Raw genomic sequence first — 22,227 nt, 5'->3', positions numbered from 1 at the left:
TTCTTCCATATATTCGTATGGCTCAGGCTGTACATTCTCCAGCAAGACAGTATTTTCATGCACTAGTGCCATCTCAGCTGAGCTTTTGGATGATACTCTGCTCAAACTTGGCTTCAATGCAGCCACTCACTGCCTCTGTCGCTCCATACATGTCCTAGACATTAAAGACTGGGGGCATATTTGGCAAAAGGGTGAAGAGTAAAGATTGGAAGTACGTAAAAAAATAGCATAAGAATAATAGAACATTAGGTGAGACAAGAAGTTTTGCTTCAAATAAAATTCTAATTTTAATTCCTATATCCTTTGGGGTGAAAAACAAACAAAGAAACAAACCAAAAGAACCCCAAAACACAAACCAAAATGAAACAAACACACAAAACAAAAATCCAACAACAAACAACCTGATTTACGTCTATCTCCTGTCATAACCCTAAGCTGACCTCTAAAACCATTGTCTGTAGCACCTTGCTTCCAGGCTTCTTCTTCCTGCCTTACCATTTTTCCTCTCCATCTGTTGGGCTACAATGGCTTGGAATAAGGTTAACTAGGTCAGAAGCTAGCAGTTCCCACTCTGAAGGTCACACATGCCTCTTTTGTCTCACATGGAAAAATTATATTGATAGAAAGGGAATTATGGATCCCATCATCTAAGCACATGCAATGAATGTTCAAAATTGATGTACCTACAGGGGCAGCAGGAAATCTGGTAGAAAAAACAAGAACCAAAATCAAAACCCTCCTGAGGATATAATTACATTTATCTAATTCCACACCACAGTGTTTAAGACAGACAAATGTTAATGATGTCTTTCTGTAAAATAATTGTATTTCTGATAGAGACTATGTATTTATTATGCTTGGCTTGTAAAATGCCACAGCTGTAGAAAAAAAAAACTTTATAAAAGAAAGGCAAAATCTGCTGAAGAAATAACTAGGTCAGGATCCTTCAGAATTTAAATGAGATTTCAGGAAGTATATTCCAAAACGATAACTGAAACAAAGCTGTGTATATGTGTAAATATGATATGCAAATACTAGGAAGCTTCATGGAACACATACATTTTCAGGCTGCCTTTTAAAGAAAAATGAATACATTATATGGGAAATTGCTGTTGACACATAAAATATGATGCCACATGAGGGGAAAAATTAAATTAAATATGTGACCTATATAATGAAACACAACAAAACCTGCTTAGCTGCTACTGGAGAGGAGAAAACTTCTTGTATTTGTCTGAAACCACAGGGAGAATATAAGGAGAGTGAACTGAATTATCTGAAATGAAGTCATCTGTGACACCAGTATAATATCCTGGAAAAATACTTCCAAGCCATCTCTCCTGAGCATCAGTGATCAAGATAGATAAGATACCTAAATAGCACTGCCCCGTTTAGCACAGCCCACTTAGCAGAAAAATCAGAAAAGGGAGAAATGCACTTTTGTCCTTTTTTCATTTAAAAATAAAAGCTTGAGCATAAATCCTGAGGGGGTTGCCAGCACAGTGCAGGAAGCAGGACAAAGGGGTGTGGCATATTTATTCAAAGTCCTGCACACTGTGGAAAGCATTGAAAATAACCAAGGAGGCAGCTGAAGCCAGGTGTGCCCTTTCCTACGGTGGGTTCCCTCATTAGGTGGCTCTCTTGGTCCTGGCCAGGTTAGAGCGATAGAGATGTTTCAGGGATGCTAAATGTGAAGGCTTCTCCTTCCAAGGCCAGGAAGCCTGGAGGAGAGTGGTATTTGCAGGGCAGAGCCCCTTGCACAGGTCACGAAAGATTTCATCAACCAGCTGAGAGAAAAAGCCAATCCAGGGGGTTTTATCCACACCCTGCATGGAGCGAACCTGATAGGCACTGTAAACACTGGTGAAAAGGAGACGGTCAAACTCTGTCGGAGGCAAGGGAGCGTCAGTCAGTGAATAGTATCTCAGATGCTGCTCAATCTCTGCCGGTGTTTTGGGAACTTCCTCCTCTAAAATCTGCAGGAAGCGCCGTGCCGGGCGTAGGGAGGCCAGCTCCTCATCCCGCAGCCGGACTGTCCCGTTGGCCTGAATATCCAGCCTTCCCCAGAGCATCTGGAAGAGAGGAGCAGCGCTGTCCCGGAAAGCCCAGCACAACTGCATCACTCCCAAACGCGCTGCAAGCACAGCCCTGCGCAGCGCTGCCAAACAAGCCTCGGGCGGGCCCAGCGGCGGCCGCTCCCTCACGGCCGGCCTAGTCCCACTCCATGTCGTTCTCTGCCGGCCCCACACCCCGTTCGTGAGCAGCCCCACTCCCCGTTTCCCCGTGGGACCTGTGCAGCTCTTGCCCCCCGCCCTGCTGTCCCCCCGCAGTCCCGCCCGCAGCAGCTCCCCGGTGCGGCCGCCTCGGGCGGCGCTGGGCCGCTTGCGGGGCCGTCACCAAACCCAGCGGGGACGGCCCCTTGTGCCACCGCGGGCACCCGTGAGGCGCCACGGCGTGGGGCACAGCCGCCTTGGGCTGCACCCCGCAGCGGGAGGGAGCACAAATGCCATTAGGCATCGCCGAGGTTCTCCAGGGGCTCCTGAAATCCGTCAGGGATGAGAACAAACAGAACGGGTGAGTTTTTACGTGCAGGCAGGTGGGAGCTTGGGCACTAACAGTGCCTCGGCCCAGGGCCCCCAGTGCTCAGGAGACCTCTAACATGATGCCAGCGTCCTCTGGGCCACGACGGGCTCTGTTGGTGCCGCTGTGAGGATGTTCATCTGGAAGACATCAGACAGAGCTTGGTAGCACAAGACCTTCCTGTTTACTGGTTTTTGCCATTTGATTGTCAATAACGTCCTCAGCGTTCCTGAGCTACCACTCAGCTTGCCAAATACGACAGATGCTGACCACAGGATTTTGATACGCAAAACAAGCTTTTAAAGAGAAGCAGCAGTGGTTGAGGCGAGGTTTTGGATATCACGGCTCTTAGTGCTGCCAGCAGAGCTAAAGCATACAGCAGCGAAGGTACTGCTTTGAGAGGCAGCAAGGAAGCCTCTCACACCGAGAATGGATGGGGTTTGAACCGATGGGGTTTGCTCGGTTAGCAGTTATTGCTGGAGAAAGTAATGCTGCCCAGTGAAAGGAGGGTGCTGGCAGGCTCCTCAAGCTGCTGCTAGAAACATAAACTGATGCTTATCCTGGTTATCTACTTCTTCCCTAAGCTCCTGCTGCTGGAAGAGTGTGAGGATAAAAGAAACTTTGTCAGATCCATTATGGCTCATTTGATGTCCAGCTAATTACTTGCTGGGACACATGACATCATGTAATCTGGGAAAATGGATATGAGACCAGAGGAATGGCAGTTTTTGAATATGAAAGTCACATTAATCCTAAGAATTGTTCAGTTTTCATTTCCTAATACTTACAGTGCTTTAACTGTCTGCATTTATTTCTTTCTTTGTGTGTATGAAGAAGGAGACACAAGCAGTCTTGGTCCAGGACTGTGAAAGAGAGGCTGCATCCCCTCCCTCCTCTGTGTTATCAGTGTCGTGAGGTAGCCAAGACCCTCTTCTACTTCTTACAGACTCATCCCTCAGGTTAAGAAATATGAAATGGGAAAAGCTCATACAAAATAGTAAGCTCTCCGATATATTTATGGGGTTTTTTCATTTTTAAATGGATGAAAGATTTTTCATATATTTAAAAAAAAAAATGAGGATTTACTTTGAATACTCCAGATTTAAAGTCAGCAGGTGCATATAAAAAGTAGAAAAATTATTTAGTACTATACATGTGTGATGACTGCTACCAAAAGACACTTCCAAATCTCCATTTTTGATTGGACATTTCAGGGAGATGCACGAGCTGCCTGGAGAAGTGCACTGCCAGCCTGCAGGCTGCAGAGGTTTGTTTCTCTGCACAGCTGCAAGCTCTGTGATCCAAGCCAGCTGTGGCTTTGGAATGTGAGCAGGGATGTAGCTTCTTTTTCCTACTCCTCCACAGATGTACCAGCAAGGCTTTTAGCTCAGGTGAAAGCATTATATCATCTGAAAATTTCTTTGCTTGGTATTGTCCCTAGTAACCGATGCTCTTGGCTCACAGATCCCTCTCCTGAGAAATGTCTGACTGGCTGCAAAGTCAGTGCATTTGCCGAATAGGTGCCAAACTGCCTTTATTAGTAACTGCCTCATAAATATACAGAGTGGCAGATTTTTGAGTAAAGAAAAATTTAACAAAGCATAACAAATAATGTATTGAAATAATAACATAAGTATCCTCTGGGGAAGGGAAAATCCTTACTTATTTTATCACTCAACAGGGTTGGGTGGGGTTTTGTTTCCCAAAAAGCATATAGAAAATCCACAAACAGTATTGCAGGAGATTATTTTTTCAGTGGAAACCCAAGAAAATCCTCCCCTTACCACCAAACACAGCAGCAGGTCTTCAACCTGCAAGGAGGTACCAGTGCCCCCTCCAGCAAACCCCCCCCCCAGCTGGACGCCAGCTCTATCCTGTGCCAGTGCAGCTGCCTGAGGCCTCGCACCAGGCATTTGGAGGAGCAGCAAAGCATCACACAAAGGCATTGCACAAAGGTTTACCAAGCCAAGGAGCCATGTCGCTAACAGATGTGCTCCCTACCTGTCAGCCTCTGGGATGCAGCAAACACACACAAGAGCAGCCAGGAGCTGAGCTGTGCCTGGGCCATGGCAGCACTGCCGGAGCAGCTGCCACCCGCTCTGCGACAGTGCCGCGCCCCAAGCCTCAGCAGTTCGCCTGGGGCGTCTTCCCATGCTGCTTCAGATCCCAGCAGCCTCTCTTGGAATGGATCCATCTTTCTGTGTTTCTGGTCACAGCCCTGGGAAGGGCTTGCAGTTCAACTTGTTGACCCTGAAGGATATTTTCCGTCATATTTTGGAAACTTGGAAAACTTTGTTGTGATTTTTTTGGCAGAATTGTTCAAGCTTCCTTTTCCAAGATTGACTTTGCACTGCAATGATTATAGGAAGCTTTTAGTTGCAGGAAACTCCACTACATATGTTTGCCTCTTAAGAAGTGGGGACCTCTAGTCCCTTCTATCTCTGCACAATGCCTCTGTCATGTTTCAGTTTTCCTTTTTCCTGGGTTCAAAAATCTGAAAACAATCCTGGAATATCACAAATAGATAAAGCTAGCAGACTGCAGATTCATGGAAGGGCAGTAGCAGCCAAAACATACAAGCAGGCAGAAGAAATGTCACTGGCTCAGTTCTGTATCAAACCCCCTGGAGGGAGAACTCAGTACAGTGACCTAACATACACCAAGTATCAAAGTGGCTCAGGCTTTAGCACCTCATCGTCCTCTCCTGTGAGTGGACTTCTGGGTTACAGTGAGCACAGTCTGCCTTAGATGTTCCAAATTACATTGACAAAACTTCATTTGATTCACTTTACAACAGGTATCTGTTCTCTACAAATCTTTACATATTTATTAGTGCCAAGTCCCCAGTCAAACTGTTCTGTATTTCTACTCTGTATGGCACAGAATGTAATGCCAGGGTTATACAAATATGCAGTAATATGTATAAATGAGGACTAATACCCTCTCTCGGGTTAAAGGGAGAAAGAAGTACGCCTAGAAAAGAGAGAAGGTAAATCTGAAATGCATCTCTTGCTCAGCAAGTTACAGGATATCAGTCAGGACATACTGTCACCAGATAGTGTACTAAGGGCTGGGATGATGTGCTGGTTGGTACTACCTCCTGCATATAATGAAAGCATCACAGAGGGGCCCACAATATCCAGACCCGCTCTTCCCCTCAGTTTGGATTCAAAGCAAGACCTGTGTTTTCTGTCATAGGCTTAGGTATCTTCAGGTCACGCTGCACTGCTTTCGTTTTTCATTATTTTCCGCTGCTTACTCTTCACTTGCATTCCTTTCTTCTTTTATTAAACTGAATCACAAGCTACCCAAGAGGCAGACACTTATGGTTGATCTGTGCAGTGAGATTGATGTGCCTTCTGCTTTGTGCCAGAGTCCCTTTTAGGCCACAGTGTACACATGACTTTGTCTAGAAGCCACTATGGAAAAATCCCTGTGTTTTGCAGCCCATGAAACAGCCTCCCTTTAACTTGCAGCACATGACATGAAGAGGATTGCCCAACAGGATTTTGGCCAACATCTGTGAGAGCTGTACAGGATTTTGTCAACAGAAGAATTTCCTAGGAACAGCTTGCAACTGAAGTGCCTGGAGGAGTACAGCCACGTTGGTGGGAGGGAGAAGAGAGGAGGCCTGGGGGCTGTGCTCAGGTGACTGACACAGTGGCAGATGAGGGACAAGCATCAGTGTGGATGCAGCCCTGAGTTAGGGGAATTTTGTAGAATTACCTCACTATCCCACAAAGAAAGGCAATCTCAGAGTGATAAAAACATTCCGTAGCTGTCTGTACAGCAGCAATACTTGCACAGAAACAATGCTGAGTTTCTGACAGCTGCACAAAGTCCCTGCATGTACAACTGCTATGTTAGGCAGTGCACCTGCTCCTCCTGAAGGATTTTGTCCTTGCCAGGTACTCACAGCTGAGCACAGCCCTGCCACTCTGCACTCCCCTAGCCATACCATCTGTTGTTGGAACAGTTTCAAAATATCACAAGCCAGGTTTATGCAGGGACAACTTGACTGGTTTCTTCTTTTTTGCCATGCCCTCCTGAAGCTAGAACATGGGAAATGAGAACAAGGGAAAAAGGGTCAAAAACTGCAGGAATTGTTTGGATGCTGGTTGACGCACAAGGTGTGGTGCCAGAAGAACCTCTTTAGGAGGGAAGTTTCTTTGAAGTAGGACGTCAGGGAGATAGCATGTTCACAAAAGGGAAATTCTGCTTATGGAATTGAAGAAACCTCTTGCTTCAATCATCTCACCCGGAACTTGGGGAGATTACTCCCCAGCCTGGGGCTGTCTGGCAGATGCTCAGGGAAGGAAGAAGATTGAAGAAAGTGGGGAAGAAGGACATATGTGGCTCCCAGAAAAAGTGATTATTGAGTTACTGGAGTGGAAGAACTTGAGGGAAGCAGGAATGAAGCCCTGACTGTAAGCAGACAGGACCTCTGTAATACTGGTATTTTCCAGGTATGGAGCTGCCAGTCCTTACAAGGATGCTTTCCTTGTCCTTTGGTTTCAGTTTGTGACCAGCATCTACTGCTTGAAGGAGTAATGAGCTGTGTAAAATTGACAGGGAGGGCCTCATCCCACTGCACCTACAGCATATGAGGTAGGTGGGCACCCTGACACTGTCAGTAGCCACATCCTCAGGGAAGACAGTCTGCTTGCCTGGCTGTAGGGAGAAATGCCAGGGTTCTGGAAAACACCAGCAAAACCTACTTAGCTGGAGAAGCTCAATGTGGTGACTGTGAGTCATCATCTACAGTCTATTCGGTCTATAAAGTCTATAAAGTCCCTTCAGCACCAGAAAATCTCTCTTCTGTATAGCGTGTCTATAAGTCAGCTACATCTGACTTACATCTCATCCCACATCCTCCTGCAGCTGGGGAATCCAACCCAGGCAAACAAACCCCACAGAAGCTGGCAGTACGCAACAGGCAGGGACAGAGGATTTGGAAGACAGCTTTGTGCTTGGCCAAGTTGACCCCAGCCTTGTCCAGCACAAAGCAAGTGTCCACCAGCCACACCACCAGCCCAGAGTGAGCAGGCTCCAAAAGCAGAATGGCCTCTGGAGCTCAGGAGCAGTGGAGGAAGTGGAGTGCACAAGTATTCTGTGAGGCTGTGCAACCTCTTGTGCCCTGGGATAATGAGCTTAGGTGAGTAAATTGCAGCCTTCCTGATCTCCCAGGCTTCCCTAATGAGAAGAGATTCAGGTCCACTTGCAACTATTCCACATATTGAAGACCTGCTGGAGCCAATGCCTGATCCCACAGGGCTGGCTACTTTTCCAGTTCACACATTCTTGGGCAAACCTTGCATATTGTCTAACTTGACAATCATGTCTAATCATGTCTGACATTTCTTGATGTTGATCAAATTCTCCCTCTGCACAAACATTAATTTTAAAAGGTAAATTTCCTAGTGTTCTTGCTACCATCAGTCTTATTATACTGGGAAATGCATATTTTTATAATATATAGACCATATGTCTTGGTGTGGTGTCTCAAGCAACCTGGGATAAAGGAGAACACGGAGAGGAAATGTGATTTATAAAGAATCTTCATGGTGATAGAAGTGGCACCAGGAACTTTTTGTCTTGCACAATAGGCATCAGGATGCTATGAGAGCTACTGCAAAGAAAACAACCAACTGTAGAACACCTTGTAGGAAGAACCTAAAGTTCATTTCCTATTTAATCTGCTCAACTGAAGACAGATCCAAAATAGAGCTAAGAATTGTATAAAACCCCAAACTTCTGCTCATCTGTGTTCACTTCTCCTTCCCATGTAGAGCTGTAACTTTTAAGGTGAGTGGCAAATGCTATTTATTTTAACCATAGAACACTGTTGACACACATCCCAAACGCTGCTGGCCACAGCAACTGAAACAAAATTCTAAAAATTAAAAAAAAAATAAAAATTAACTAGTTCATGCTTACAAGGCTGGGGCAGAAACAAATATGAAACCCAATTCTTAGAATACAGTTCAGTCTTTATTCTTGAAAAGAGATCACATTCTAGTCACAGCAAGTAGGGTTTTCTTCTTCATTGAATTTACTCTGGTTGATCCCTTCCTCCATCCCATACCCTAACCTCCCCCAAACCCCTATTTTAATTAGTGCTTTTACAATTTAAAAGCTTAAGTATCAATTCAAGCGATCTCTACAAACTGTGAATAATTTTATGAAATCTCTTATACAACAGTTTTCAGATCTTTATGAAGTCTGGCAGCTTTCTCATGCAGAACAGCATTATGCATTTTCTGGACCAAGGACATTATTAATTGATGACTGCTGTAATGCAATCCCATTCAAACAGGTGGTGGGTGGACTGGAACTGCAGCATTTTTTTAGCTTTTTTGGAAAAAAAAGAGATTTTCCACAAGAGCAAAGAAAGTGGCAATGCTATTGTATCATAGAGCTCAAAATAATTGGAATACTGACAAAACGACAGACTCTTGTCTATGAAACAAGGGAGGGGTATATTTTTGGCTGCAGGAAAAAGAAAACACACTCTGAAGGTGCTGGAGAAAATAAAGACTGCTTGATTGTGAAGAAAAAGCCAGACTGAGGGAGTGTCACATCAGAAGTTACCTGCAGCTCCTTCTGTTGGGAAAAAAGACACTGACCTAATTCCCATGGACACAACAGAGATTTCCATAATTGTTTTGGTCTGGACCAACATACGTTTGTGTTGTCCTGACAGGAACTGCATTAGAACCATTTACACAGGCTTTGCCTTTTTTGCCATATTATTACCATCTTCCCAACACTCATCCTGGAGCTATGGAACGGCTGTCCCATTGCCCAAACTCTACAGCTGCTTCAGTGCAGTCTCTAGGGAGTGCTCAGGTTCTGATATTTACCTGCTTACCTGCAGGGACTGCTGGCAGAAGTAGTGTTCAGGAAACACTAGGCCACAGGCAATACCTGCACTCTGTTCAATTTGCAAACCAAAAAGACAAATCCCCTGTTTTACAATTCAAAGCACCAGCTAAACATCTACCAGTTGGATCACAAGAACTGTAAATCAGCATTCCCAGGCCATGTGCTTTTCATATAGTTTGAAAACATTATTGATGAGATCACAACAGACAAGTATCTCATATCAATTTTTATTATTATAAATACTATATTGGAAGAGAAAGGATGGTGCTGCACATCTGCTTCCTTCTGCTGCTATTTGGCATCTTCTTTCTTGGCTCCTGCCTCTATTTTCAAGGGTTCTGGAGCTGGACGATAGGCAGGGAATGCCTCCCACGGGCTATTCAGATCGAACTTGCGAAATTCCTGAGCTAGCTCCACAGGCTCTGCCACCACCCGTTTGACTTCATCATCATACCGCACCTGGAACAGCACAAAGTACACAGGCCAGTCATCTGCACCCTGTGCCTGCAGCATGTCTGCTGTGCACAGTGAGCCAGTACTGACCCAGACCACCCTCTGTGCAGACAACTCTACTTCTTATCCATGGGAAAACCACAGGCCCACAAGCCTCTGCCGCAGCTGCAGTTCTTCTCATTACTTAACAAGAGCTCTCTAGATGCTACTGACATCTCTGGAGTGTCCAAGAAAACCCTCCTCTTTGCTTTGCTACGATGCCCCTTAGGTGTTGTGACTAAGCACCCAGAATTAGGAGCCCCCACCCTAACAGTCCACATGAAGTTCACGTGCAATAGTGCATTTAATTTGTCATTTGACAAAGGAATTTCTCCTGAGTCACTGAAATAAGATGGCCCACCCTGGGCCTGCATGGCTGAGGACTACACTCATGAATCTTTATAATATGGCACTTCTGTGGTTATAGTTGATCTAGTTTTTAGCGTAACTCTCAGAACAAGGGGAGAAAAAGAAGACAACCGGGATGGAATGCAGGTGAGTACCAGACACTTCTGATTGGCTTGCTTTATCCTCACTGTGCCAGTCCAGATCTCTGAACCTCAGCTGAGGAGATGCTGCCTTATCTTTGCTTGAAAGATTTCCTTATTTCTACATTTCTTAAAACAGCCTGTTTTTTGCAGAACTTCACTTTTTCCTTCTAAGACTCTACTCAGTCTTAACACTGCTCCAAATACACCTGCTTCTACAGGGCAGTCATTTCAAACTAGACAGATACCAAACACTCTCATTTCACATGTGGTAGGCAGAGAGAGGTAAATGGTAAACAGCAAGAGTCAGTTTAATCAGAGTTTTATAATCTGGGCCTACAAAGACACAACAAAGTGAACTTCCAACTGAATCAAGGAGAGTTCAGTCCTTTATCCTTCTAGACATCTCAGTTTTGCAGTGGAAACTTTAATCTTCCAGAAAACATGCTGAAAGCAGAAGCACTTCCTCACTTCCTCTGCCTGACAAGTATCTCTGGTATACAGGACGTAACATTTGCTCAATTTCTCCAGCCTTAGGATGCCTTGTTATGGATGATATTTTGTGTGATAATTCAAATTTCTATGCAGATTTATATAACTCCTCTGGAATACAGACAACTAATTGTAAAGCAGTCACATCTTTGTACTGGAACTCAGAAAAGAGCATTGGAGAGATCTGGTAACTTTAGACATGACTGTATCTCCTACCTCCACATAACCAGAGAGTGGGAAGTCCTTCCGGAATGGATGGCCCTCAAACCCATAATCTGTGAGGATTCGCCTTAGATCAGGGTGGTTGGCAAAGAAAACACCATACATGTCCCAAACCTAAATGAAAGGGAGCCAAGTTAGTTGAATTGTATTTGAAAAAACCACAAAAATCTGTATGTGTTATATCCATAAAATTTCAGTTACGTGCCTGGCTTTGTACAGTGCCAGCAAAACTGATGCAGGAATTCATTCAAAAGCAATTCAAACACCATTTTACCTCCTGCTCTGAAGAGGCAGCCAGGAAAACACTTCTTTCTTCCTGAGGGTGTTGGGGAATCATTTTAATTGGGAAAATACAGCCTCTCTCCACAAAGACTCTGTTCCCAAGCACACCAGCACTCACCTCTCTTTCATACCAGTTTGCTGCCTTGTGCACAGGCACTGCTGAGTCGATGGGTGTCAGCTCATCGGTGTATGTCTTCACACGGATCCGGCTGTTGAACCGCAGCGACAAGAGGTTGTACACAATCTGAAGCAGAGAACAGGCAGCATTTATGGATCTCCTTGCAGTACACCACTGCCTAAACAAAGCCACATAAGGACCATTTCAAATATTCTTTATGAGTAGGATCGCATTCAGCACTTCAGAGCTGGACACTACAAGACACTCCTACAACCGAGGTTCCAACAGCTTATCACTTTGATCATTAGAAGTGTTACAAAAGCTATGAGAGACTTAGACATCATGACTGATGACAAAGAAATAAAGAGAGATACTAAATCTTAAAAAAAGACACTACTGGAGGGATGGAAACACTTGACAATGAATGGTCTGTCTCAAAGAAAATGGCCATCAATCACTCTTGCAGTTACTATCAGTAAAAAGTTACTATCAGGGAAAAAGCTAAGAAAAAATACACTTAATTTTCAGCAAGAGAGTTGGATACCAGGGAACATTTCCAACTTCTATGGTGATGAAGTCTAGTACAAAGGCTGTTTATGACATACTACAAGCAGACTGAAAAGAAGATCCCAAAAATTCATAAGGAATTTTAAAGCCTTGTTTGATACTGCCTCGATGACTGGAAAAGATGAATAAATTAAGGTCTGTATTTCTATTATTTCTATGAATCTACTACCTTGATTTTTGAAAGAAAAATACTGAATTAAAAAAATATTCCACTTCTTCAGCAACTGAAGGCATTTGACTTAAAGAATTCTATCTAGAACTCTTGAAATTTTTTCTCACTGCCAGAAACCAAAGAAAGTGGTCAGAGCTGCAACAGCCATCAACACTTGTGAAGCCCTCCAAGTACTGCACCTGTGAGCAGTTCCTACCTCAAAGCGGTACTGCCGAGACGGGACATCAACAGCAGTCAGGTCTGCCAAGGATTTGAACTGGGCATTGGTGTGATCACGAAGGAAAGTCAGGACAGGAATGATCCCATCTGGATGGATCAGAAGTTCCAGCTCATTGAAACAGGTCACCTGATGAAAACAGAATAGTGGGAAGAGCATGAGTACAAACACCAACAGGACCAAACGTGATGCTGATTTCAGCAGAACACTCAAACAAAGAGACACAACAGACACAAAAAGGCATCAGATCAAGGGGCTTAAAAATAGCAATACTTCTCATGGAATTCTGACCATTTTTCTTCCCCAAAACTACTTCTCTGAACAGGTAACAAAAAAGTGGTGTGTTCACTGGATCCTGTACCACCACAAGAACAATTTCCTGAAAAGCACCTACCTGTACTTGCTGGATATACTTGGGCAGAATCTCAGCCACATACTCCCCAAAAGCACATAGCTGCTTCTGCTCTACTTCATTTTTTGGTCTGACAGTAGCTAAAGAGAAAAATAAAGTTTCCAAGATTATGACAGGGAATACAGAAAGCTACAGAAAGAAGAGTAGTAACTCCCTTTAACCAGTCTAGCTGTCAGAAACTATGCTATAGCAACGTCCTTGTGTTACAGAAAAGATGGAACTAGACACTTCGATAATGAAGGAAATTTGTATCAGTGCTAAAATTTTGTCGACTAAGAGCAGCATGAATTGTCCAACAAGATGATGGAGAAGTAAATAGCCAGATGAAAAAGAGGGCAGCAGAGACGACAAAACAATCTGAACTTAGGAATCGCGCATGTCATTCAAGCTGCGTCTAAGAAAGGGCCTTGTTTTCTGGGTTTGCTGGACGCGTCAACATCTAAGCAAGCTCCTCGTAATCAAAACACTCTAGGAACTCACGTTGTTGGGGTGGGTTTTTTCACTGTTACAACTAAAAGCCCTTAAGAGTCAGGGCTTTTAGGCAGCATATGAAGCTGTTGCCCAAGCACAGCTTTGCACAGAAAAAGCAGGCTTGGCCCTGCATCTGAGAAAGGATGCAGACAGGAACCCAGAGCAAGCACGGGAACCCTCAGCAAGCACGGTTACCAAGCCAGCCACTTTTGTGCGCAATTGGGGTTTTCAGGTGACCGGACCAACCCTTTCCCGACGAGCTCGCTAAAGCGGTTCCACCGCCCGGGAACGTCCGTGGGCCGCTTCGGTGCCCTCCCGCCGGCCGGCAGCGGCACAACCGCACGCCCCGGGCCCGCTCCGCCCCCCGGCCCCAAACCAGCCCCGCACTTACGGCGAGTGTCCGCGGCGGAGCTCCCCGCCAGCCGGGCCCGTGCCGCCGCCGGTGCCGCGCCAGCTGCGGAGAGAAACGGACACGTCTCACCGACCACCGCCAACCGCCCGGCCCGGCCCGCGCCCCCGGCACAGCCCCGGCACAGCCCCGGCACAGCGCCCGAGCCTCACCTCGCAGCGCGGCCCGCGCCAGGCTCCGCGCCGCTGCCGCCCACATCCCGCCGGGACACGGACGGGCAAGGGCACGGGGCGGAAGCGGAAAGCGCCGCCGCCGCCGCGCTGCCCCCGGGGGCGGAAGCGCGCGAAGAGCTTCCCGGGGACGGCTCCGGGTCGGTGGGCGGAATCGGCGACTACCCGGCGGCGCCTGGCGCAGGGTGAGGGCCGGGAGCAGCCGCTGGGGCAGCCCGGGGCGGCGGCATGAAGGGAGGCGCCGCAGGTGGGTGCCGCGCGGCGCGGCCGGGGGCAGCGGCGCGGCCGCGGGCCCGGGGACGGAGCAGCGAGCGCCGGGAGGTGCGGGCGCGGAGGGCGGCGGACCCCGGCAGCCCCCGGGCTGAGCCAGCGCTGAGCCTTGCGCAGCGTCGGCGCGGCCCTGGTGGGAATCTGCGTTTTTCCGAGGGTCAGCCTCCCTTCCTGCCTCCTCCCCGCCGCGGACCGTGGGGTCGCTGTCAGTTGTGCTTAGGGGTTCCCCGATCCCGGGCGCCGCCGTCGCATCGCCTACCCTGTCAGGAGCAAGGAAAGAAGGAAGGTGGAGCACAAGTCCTGTGAGAAGCGGCTGAGGGAGCTGTGTTAGTTTAGCCTGAAGAAAAGGAGGCTCAAAGATGACCTTATCACTCTCTCCAGCTGCCTGAAAGGAGGGTGTAGCCAGCTGGGGGTTGGCCTCTTCTCCCAGGCAACCAGCGACAGGGCGAGAGAACACAGGCTTAAGCTGCAACAGGCGAGGTTTAGGCTGGACATCAGGAAAAATTTCTTCACAGGAAGGATGATTAGAGACGGGAATGGACTACCCAGAGAGGTGGTGGTGTTGCTATCCCTGGAGGTGTTTTAGACTGGATGTGGCACTCAGTACTATGGTCTAGCTGACATGGTGGTCTTCAGCCATAGGTTGGCATCAATGGTCTCAGAGCATTTTTCCAACTTGAGTGATTCTGTGAAGGAGATGTATTAGGTATTGGTTAAACACTGTCACTGATAGCTAGGCCTATGGAATGCATGGAGCATACAGTTTAGCTTTATGGGATAGTTAACTGTCCTGTATGCCTCTTTCTTTATAGCCAAGACACCAAGCGTGCAAAGGGGAGCTTTGTCTGGGTGTCTGCGAGGAAGATGTGAGATTTGCTTAGTCTTTAGCTGCTTCTAGGCATTTCTTTTGTGGCTTGGCATCAGTCCTCTGGGAGTTGTGCAGGGCAGTGTGGGCAGCTGTTTCTGCCGTGCCAAGGGGGCAGAGTAGTTCATCTCTCCATATCCTGGTGCTCTGTGTGGTCTCTTCTGCATTCTGGGCTGAAGCTCCTAAGCACCTTGACTGTAGAGATAAAGAGCTTTATCTGAAGTGGAAGCCAATTTCCAGGATAGGCTCATGCTTCATAAAAGTTGGAAAAATAGTACTGATGTGTTCTATGCTGACTGCAGTTCCTCTGTCTCTTATAGACAAATATATATATAATATATATATTATATTATACACTGTAAAATAGAGATTAGAGTGTAATTAAGGCAGAGTATCACCAGAGATGAGATGGACTTGTCCAGCCAATTATAGATGTAGACACTACTTCTCATGAACAGAATTTCAGCAAAGAACTTAGGAGCCGTCCTGATCAAGCAGAGTAATTGTAAGAAAATGCATGTTTGACAGTATAAACCATAGAAGAGTAACTATGAATCTGGAGGAAAAAAAATCACATCTTCGTGAAACATTGTTTTTGAAATAATGTTCATTATTAACTGAAGAAATTTCTGATATTAGACACCATGGCTGGTAGTTCAGTTGTAAAATAAGTCTAAAGTGAATGCACGAAGGCAACTGTTCCTAATGCTGTCAAGAGCCATGGTAAAAATGAGCTCCTTGCTGTAGTAGTCCTTCTGTGTTTTGGAAGCTTTTCTGACCCACAAACAACCTGGAGCACTACAAACATCCATGGTACCTGCTAAGAGGTGTTTTCTTTTAAATTTTGATCCCCTTTCCACTTGGAAGCAGTGACTAACAACATCTAAAATGTTGTTTTGCATGCTGAAGTTGACTGGCACATTAACAAACAGCATAACCATCAGTTATCTCATTTGGTTAGCTTGAAGGACTGGTGGTTATGTCAGGCCGACATCTCATGCATCTTTTTGGTAAAAACTAGTTCATCTTGATACAGATTCATCATTGGGTTTTGACACCTCCTGATGATATGAACTGCTGCCTGTGCTTTTTTTTAGTATGATGCTGTAATCCTTTTCACATCTAGTCCAGCTATGCTGCTGCTGCTGCTTTTTTTGGCTTTGCAAGTTTCCTGGGGCAGTTACTGGACTTTCCACTTGAATAACTTGCTGCATTTCTTTGTGTCAGTGAAATGAGTGGTGAACAGATATGCACGTCTCCCAGCCCTGCTGGGACATGATGTTCACTGTACTGGAAATTTGGTATATATTATAATTTTAATTATGCCAACTTCTCATTTGCTGTTTGAGATTCTGAAGCTCAAGCACAAGTTTCTGGCTGGGCTATTTATGTTAAGTCTAAAATATGCTGGACTCTTACCAATATGTTTGATTTTTCCCTGTACCCTGAAGTACTGCATAATCTTGTTAGTGGTGAGAGAAAGCTGTATAATTATTGTGATTTTACAGATTGCTGGAGGTCTGATTTGTGCAGCACCATGGACTCGTCAGAAGAGACTGGAGGCTCCTCTGCAGAAGAAAACTACTTTGTGAATTACACCTTCACTGACCGCTCCCACTCAGGCCGCGTGGCCCAGGGTATTATGAAATTATGCTTGGAGGATGAGCTCTTTGCCGATGTTACAATATCAGTGGAAGGCAAAGAATTCCAGCTGCACCGTTTGGTCCTCTCAGCTCAGAGCTGCTTTTTTCGTTCCATGTTCACTTCCAACCTAAAGGAGGCCCACAACCGGGTGATTGAGCTGCAGGATGTTAGTGAGAGTGTCTTTCAGCTCCTTGTGGACTATATTTACCATGGAACTGTAAAGCTGAGGGCAGAGGAGTTGCAGGAAACCTATGAAGTGGCAGACATGTACCAGCTGACTGCCCTTTTTGAAGAGTGCTCCCGTTTTCTGGCCCGTACGGTGCAGGTTAGAAACTGTCTGCAGGTCATGTGGTTGGCAGATCAACACAGTGACATGGAGCTCTACACAGCTGCCAAACACTGTGCAAAGTCACATTTGTCTCAGCTGCAGGAGACAGAGGAGTTCCTACACCTGCCTCTCCGCCTGCTGACAGACATCCTTACAGGTAAGGAGTTCTTGAAACTACCTAGGATGTGGATGTACAAAGAGACTTTCAGAGTCTGATCAGGTAGTGAATGAAATAGATGGAAAGGTACAAACTTCCATAATCACTGTCTATTCAGATTATCTAAGCAAGGCAGAGCAAAACATTCTGGATACCTTTATCAGAAAAAGCCCCAAACTATTAATTGTTACTGGACATGAAACATCTAAGCTATAGAAAAGGGACATACAGGATGCTGGAGATTCACAGCAGTTCCCGAGTCAACAGGTTAGAAGTGTTACACATTTTTTAAACCCAACAATTTGTTGTAATTTTGTTTGCATTAAAAGTAAAACAAAGAAGCATTGGCTTCACCATTGGAGTGGTGAAGGCTCAGCACTCCAAAAATACCCATCTTATGAAAGTATTTTTTATCCCTTTAGCTCATAACCATTTAACATAGTAATGCAATAGCTCAACATCTGTAAGAAGGCTTGAGCACTTATTTTAGACTATTTTAGTGTTATTTACAATTGTATGTAATTGTTAGGATTAGTTAGGCACTCAACTGACTGAAATGGAATGATACAGTAATTGTCCTTCTTATAAAGGTAATAGCCTTCCACAGTAATGGATGCCATGACTCAAAGTTGTGAAGGACACGTCAACACATAAACAACTTAGTCCAGCTTCCACCAATCCTTAAAGATCTGCTGCCCTAGTAGGTACCATCAGAACTTGTTAACGTCTCCAGGAAGCTGCAGTCACAAGCCCATTCTTCTGCAGTAATGTATCATTGCTAGAGGAAGCAAGAATGTAGAAGCAGCTCATACATCCAAATGTACCTCTTTCTTGCTTTTAATTAGTCTTTGTAACTGAGTAACTAACGAGACTTTATGTGTCATGTGTTTTATATGCAGTTGCAAAAATAAATCTGTCATGACTGGCTCCTTTGAAACACTGGCAATTCTATCCATGAGACTTAAACTAGCCTTTAGAATTGATGCTGTGCATATGAGAGTCTTTACAGATATTGCATTAAATTATCTCTATTGCATCTAAAGAAATTTGCAGTCAAGAACCTATTGAGTATATGTACTGATAGCTCAAAAACTGTGATAAACTTGGAGTAATTTTGATAACTATCTAGCTAAAGTTTTTAAAATAAGTCACAAGTTCATTTAAAAAAACCTCTAAAATCATGAAATAAAACTGTAGCGGTTAATCACGTTTAATTTTCTAGAGATTCCACATAAAAACAGTTTTAGTACTATGGACTTTAGTACTTGTGGTCCTAAATTAAAACAATTGCTCAGTATAACTTTTTTCCATGCATTATCTATTTTCATATGTAGAATCACATTACTCAGTATTTTTGCCACAACTTAGCTCATAGAATGGATTAAAATCCATTAATTACTTCCCTATTAAAATCCATTAATTACGTCCCTACTGCTGGTAGGAAAAATCCTTTTATTTTGCCTTTCCTTCATCTTTGTTTAGTTAATGGGGAATGAAATAGAGGAAAATTTTAGTGGCAAGAATTAAAATTAATTTAATAAAATAGTAATTTATTAAGTTTACCTTCTGTTGCACTCTAGGACCAGTTTATTTTTTTTTTCTATTTAGGCACTACATGTGATGGTTAGCTTATGGGAATCCTTTTAAACAGAGTTGAAATATCTGCTTTTGTGCCACACTTTTTCTGCTCCCTTCCACTATAGAGAAAAGCATTGGAATTTGTCTGGTGCCTTCAGCATCATTGAACTCAGAGTTTGTCATGAGAACAGACTACAAAATCAGAGTCTTCATAGGGAAGCTTCTCAATGAACACAGGCATAATTGCTGGCTTTCAAACTGGAAGGAAATACCTAAAATCTTTTAGGTATTGTACTAATGATGATGGTGATGTAAGACTTTGTGGTTTAACCAAAACTTCCAGTTACGTCTCGAAAGAGATTTAAATCTGATGCATTCTCTGGAATGTTTCTTACTGTCACACAGCTAAGAAAAGCTCTAGTAGCTCATTGGAGATTTCCAAATGTTAAGAGGATAATAGCAACACCAGATGTTCAGTCATGAGGGTCAGCTGCCTGACAGTGCTCAGACGTATTTTGTAGATGACTTTTGTTAGATAGGTTTCTAGGACCAGCCAGAAAGGCAGGTGCTGAGATTCTCAAGCACAGAATCTTTCTGCCTAAATGATTAAATAAGAAAGTGTTTGTCATCGTCACACAGCATGTAAGTTCTCTTTCCTGTCCTATTTCTCTTGGACATAGATTCCTGAATAGATTGCTGAAACTCATCCAAAGTGCTTAAGATCTACAGCTGTCCTCTTAGAGTTACCCAAATTAATTTAATGTATTGGGCTGGCTGGCAGTGCTGATCATGCCTGACAAAATCTATAAACATCTCTGTCAATTTTTCGTCCCTAGAAAGTAGGTTTTGTGGTGGGAGTGGGGGGAGGCAGGCGCAGGAAAAGGGTGTTCCTGAGTACATACACCTTTGTCTAGATACCATAAATGCCTTTCTGTCCCCGAACTGCAGATGGCGTTCCATGTTCTCAGAATCCAACAGTTGCTATAGAAACCTGGATCAACTTCAACAAGGAGGAGCGAGCGGGCTTTTCGGAGACTCTGCGGTCGAGTCTGAAGGTATAAAAAGACCTTATGTTCTGGGGCTGATGTGGCACTTGCTGGTTTCACACTTCTCTGAGCAGGGTATTCTGCTCACAGGTCTGACTTGAAAGTCACAAAACAAAAATGTCATTGAAATTCATGGTGCTTGTGAGAGGATACTTTCAGTGTCATAAACAGCAACCCCACTGACAGCCTTTTTTTCATTTAACCTGAGGCTGCTTTCACTGGTGATTGGAGCAGTGCCACAAATAACTTATTTCACATCAGTTACCAAATAAACTGTCCAGAAATCTATGTTTGACTTTTGTCTTGTAACAACTCTACTCCATCAGTGATGTAACTGGCCCTTACCAAAACCATGAGCCCTTGTGTTCCAGTGACATATGTGGCTATTTTACTGTGTCAGATATGAATGGTATCTTGAAAAGGCCCCAAGGCTCTGAATTCTGAATGTTCTAGGGTGGCAGGACTTGGGAAGGAGGTTATACACCTCAGGCCCACGGGTGGGTCCTAAACTGAAAAATTCAGTCTTGAGCATCACTGATAATTTTGCTGACACACTTCTACTTTCACTCAGGTGATTGGAGAAAATGTTCACATCTACCTGATTGGAAAGGAGTCATCACGTACACACTCCCTCGCTGTCTCTCTGCACTGTGCTGATGATGACTCCATCAGTGTGAGTGGCCAGAACAGCCTGTGTCACCAGATCACCGCGGCCTGCAAGCACGGTAGTGACCTGTATGTCGTTGGTGGCTCCATTCCACGGCGCATGTGGAAATGCAACAATGCGACTATAGATTGGGAATGGTGTGCTCCTCTGCCCCGTGACCGGCTCCAGCACACCCTCGTCTCTGTGCCAAGCAAGGATGCAATATATTCACTGGGGGGGAAAACTCTACAGGACACTCTCTCTAATGCTGTCATATATTACAGAGTACGAGATAACGTCTGGACAGAGACCAGCCAGTTGGAAGTGGCAGTCTCTGGAGCTGCAGGGGTGAACCTTAATGGTGTCATTTACCTCTTGGGTGGGGAGGAAAATGACTTAGACTTCTTCACCAAGCCCTCTCGGCTCATTCAGTGCTATGATACCAACACAGAGAAATGCCACGTGAAGCCATACGTACTGCCTTTTGCAGGGTGCATGCACGCTGCTGTGCACAAGGATGTGGTGTTCATTGTGGCCGAGGGGGATTCACTGCTCTGCTACAATCCCCTGCTGGATAGCTTCACCCGGCTGTGCCTCCCAGATGCCTGGAGCTCAGTACCATCCCTCTGGAAAATTGCCAGCTGCAATGGCAGCATCTATGTCTTTCGCGACCGCTATAAAAAGGGCGATGCAAATACTTTTAAACTCAACCCAGCCACCTCTGTTGTAACAGTCACAAGTGGCATCAAAGTGCTGCTCACTAACCTGCAGTTTGTCCTGGCCTAAGCAGGCCCAGTGATAGACAGCAACAGTGTCCTGCTGTGCTACACCTACGACCCTCAGCACCAGTCCCAATTACTACAAGCTCACAACATCCAGTAAAGACCCCATCCTCTGTACCTCTGCAGAGGAAGTACAGGCTTTCTGACTGTGGACCTATTCTTTTACATAGCACTATTGAAACCATATTGAACTCTTGTATCTTAGATTTCAGATGGACTAAATACTATTACTTTGATTCCTTGATGATAAGCTGCTTGCATTTGAGGCCCAAACAGCAGCAAATGGCTATTTTAGCCTGGAACCAATCCATCACTAAAAAAATCCTGTGGCATATGGAGAACATTCTCCTTGGCCCAGACTGCTAGTTTTAACTGCTAGGAGACTGCGTGTTGCTGCTGTGTCAGTCACAGAGTTAGACGTGCACTGTGTCCCCCAGGGATGCCCCCATTTAAACATTCCTGTGTCCTATTGCAGAAGGAGGGCCTGGCAGACAGATTCCAGAACTGACCCCAGGACCCTTAGGTTACATTCAGCACTTCTCCTAGAGGAGTGGTAACCAACTGAGTACTTGCTTACTGCTCTGTCATCACCTAGTATAAAGAGAAGAGGGAGATCATTTTTAGAGCATTGACTTCCTTTACTGTACAGGAAATCCCCACCTGTAATTACAACATAGTGTTGGTGAAAAGACAGAAATAAGATCACTTCCTCCTACCCCTCTCTGTTGGCACTGTAACCCTTTGGGTAAGAATCTGAATAAAGTCTCTACTGAGACAAAGTATTTTGGTTTTTTCTCTTTGCTTCAAATACAAATATTTTTGAACTTCCTGTGGATTGCAGTTCTGCTCAGCACTAATGTGTAGAAAAGAACTATGGGGCTCCAAGTGATCTAGAATATTAGCCATAAGGAAAGAAAGCTTTAATGAAACAGCC

General features: G+C 45.0%; 3 protein-coding genes across 14 annotated transcripts; 1 reads left to right on the top strand and 2 right to left on the bottom strand.

Annotated features, from left to right (window-relative positions):
• Window positions 1-740: 740 nt before the first annotated feature.
• FAM180B (family with sequence similarity 180 member B) lies at window positions 741-5,599 on the bottom strand. Its single transcript, XM_068193675.1, has 3 exons — window positions 4,582-5,599; window positions 2,653-2,720; window positions 741-2,072 (listed from the first exon to the last, which is right to left on the bottom strand). Exons 1-3 carry the CDS (start codon window positions 4,772-4,774, stop codon window positions 1,629-1,631), a joined length of 705 nt encoding a protein of 234 aa, XP_068049776.1. The 5' UTR covers window positions 4,775-5,599; the 3' UTR covers window positions 741-1,628.
• KBTBD4 (kelch repeat and BTB domain containing 4) lies at window positions 2,557-22,075 on the top strand. Of its 12 annotated transcripts, none has more exons than XM_068193619.1 (4): window positions 2,557-2,574; window positions 16,621-17,241; window positions 19,768-19,874; window positions 20,437-22,075. In XM_068193619.1, exons 2-4 carry the CDS (start codon window positions 16,650-16,652, stop codon window positions 21,295-21,297), a joined length of 1,560 nt encoding a protein of 519 aa, XP_068049720.1. In that variant the 5' UTR covers window positions 2,557-2,574; window positions 16,621-16,649; the 3' UTR covers window positions 21,298-22,075. The 12 variants fall into 12 exon arrangements, with proteins under 12 accessions (XP_068049720.1, XP_068049718.1, XP_068049721.1 ...); XM_068193617.1 differs by lacking the exon at window positions 2,557-2,574 and adding an exon at window positions 3,460-3,577; XM_068193620.1 differs by lacking the exon at window positions 2,557-2,574 and adding an exon at window positions 3,472-3,496.
• On the bottom strand, window positions 9,679-14,055 carry NDUFS3 (NADH:ubiquinone oxidoreductase core subunit S3). The gene is made up of 7 exons (XM_068193674.1): window positions 13,960-14,055; window positions 13,790-13,852; window positions 12,910-13,007; window positions 12,495-12,644; window positions 11,560-11,685; window positions 11,154-11,273; window positions 9,679-9,924 (listed from the first exon to the last, which is right to left on the bottom strand). The coding sequence occupies exons 1-7, from the start codon at window positions 14,003-14,005 to the stop codon at window positions 9,757-9,759; spliced, it is 771 nt and encodes a 256-aa protein (XP_068049775.1). The 5' UTR covers window positions 14,006-14,055; the 3' UTR covers window positions 9,679-9,756.
• Window positions 22,076-22,227: the final 152 nt, after the last annotated feature.

The sequence above is a fragment of the Anomalospiza imberbis genome, chromosome 6 (genome assembly GCF_031753505.1).
Source record: "Anomalospiza imberbis isolate Cuckoo-Finch-1a 21T00152 chromosome 6, ASM3175350v1, whole genome shotgun sequence".
Taxonomy (NCBI): Eukaryota; Metazoa; Chordata; class Aves; order Passeriformes; family Viduidae; genus Anomalospiza; species Anomalospiza imberbis.
Note: the sequence above shows the minus strand (reverse complement) of the source record. Positions and strands in the feature narration are given on the sequence as shown.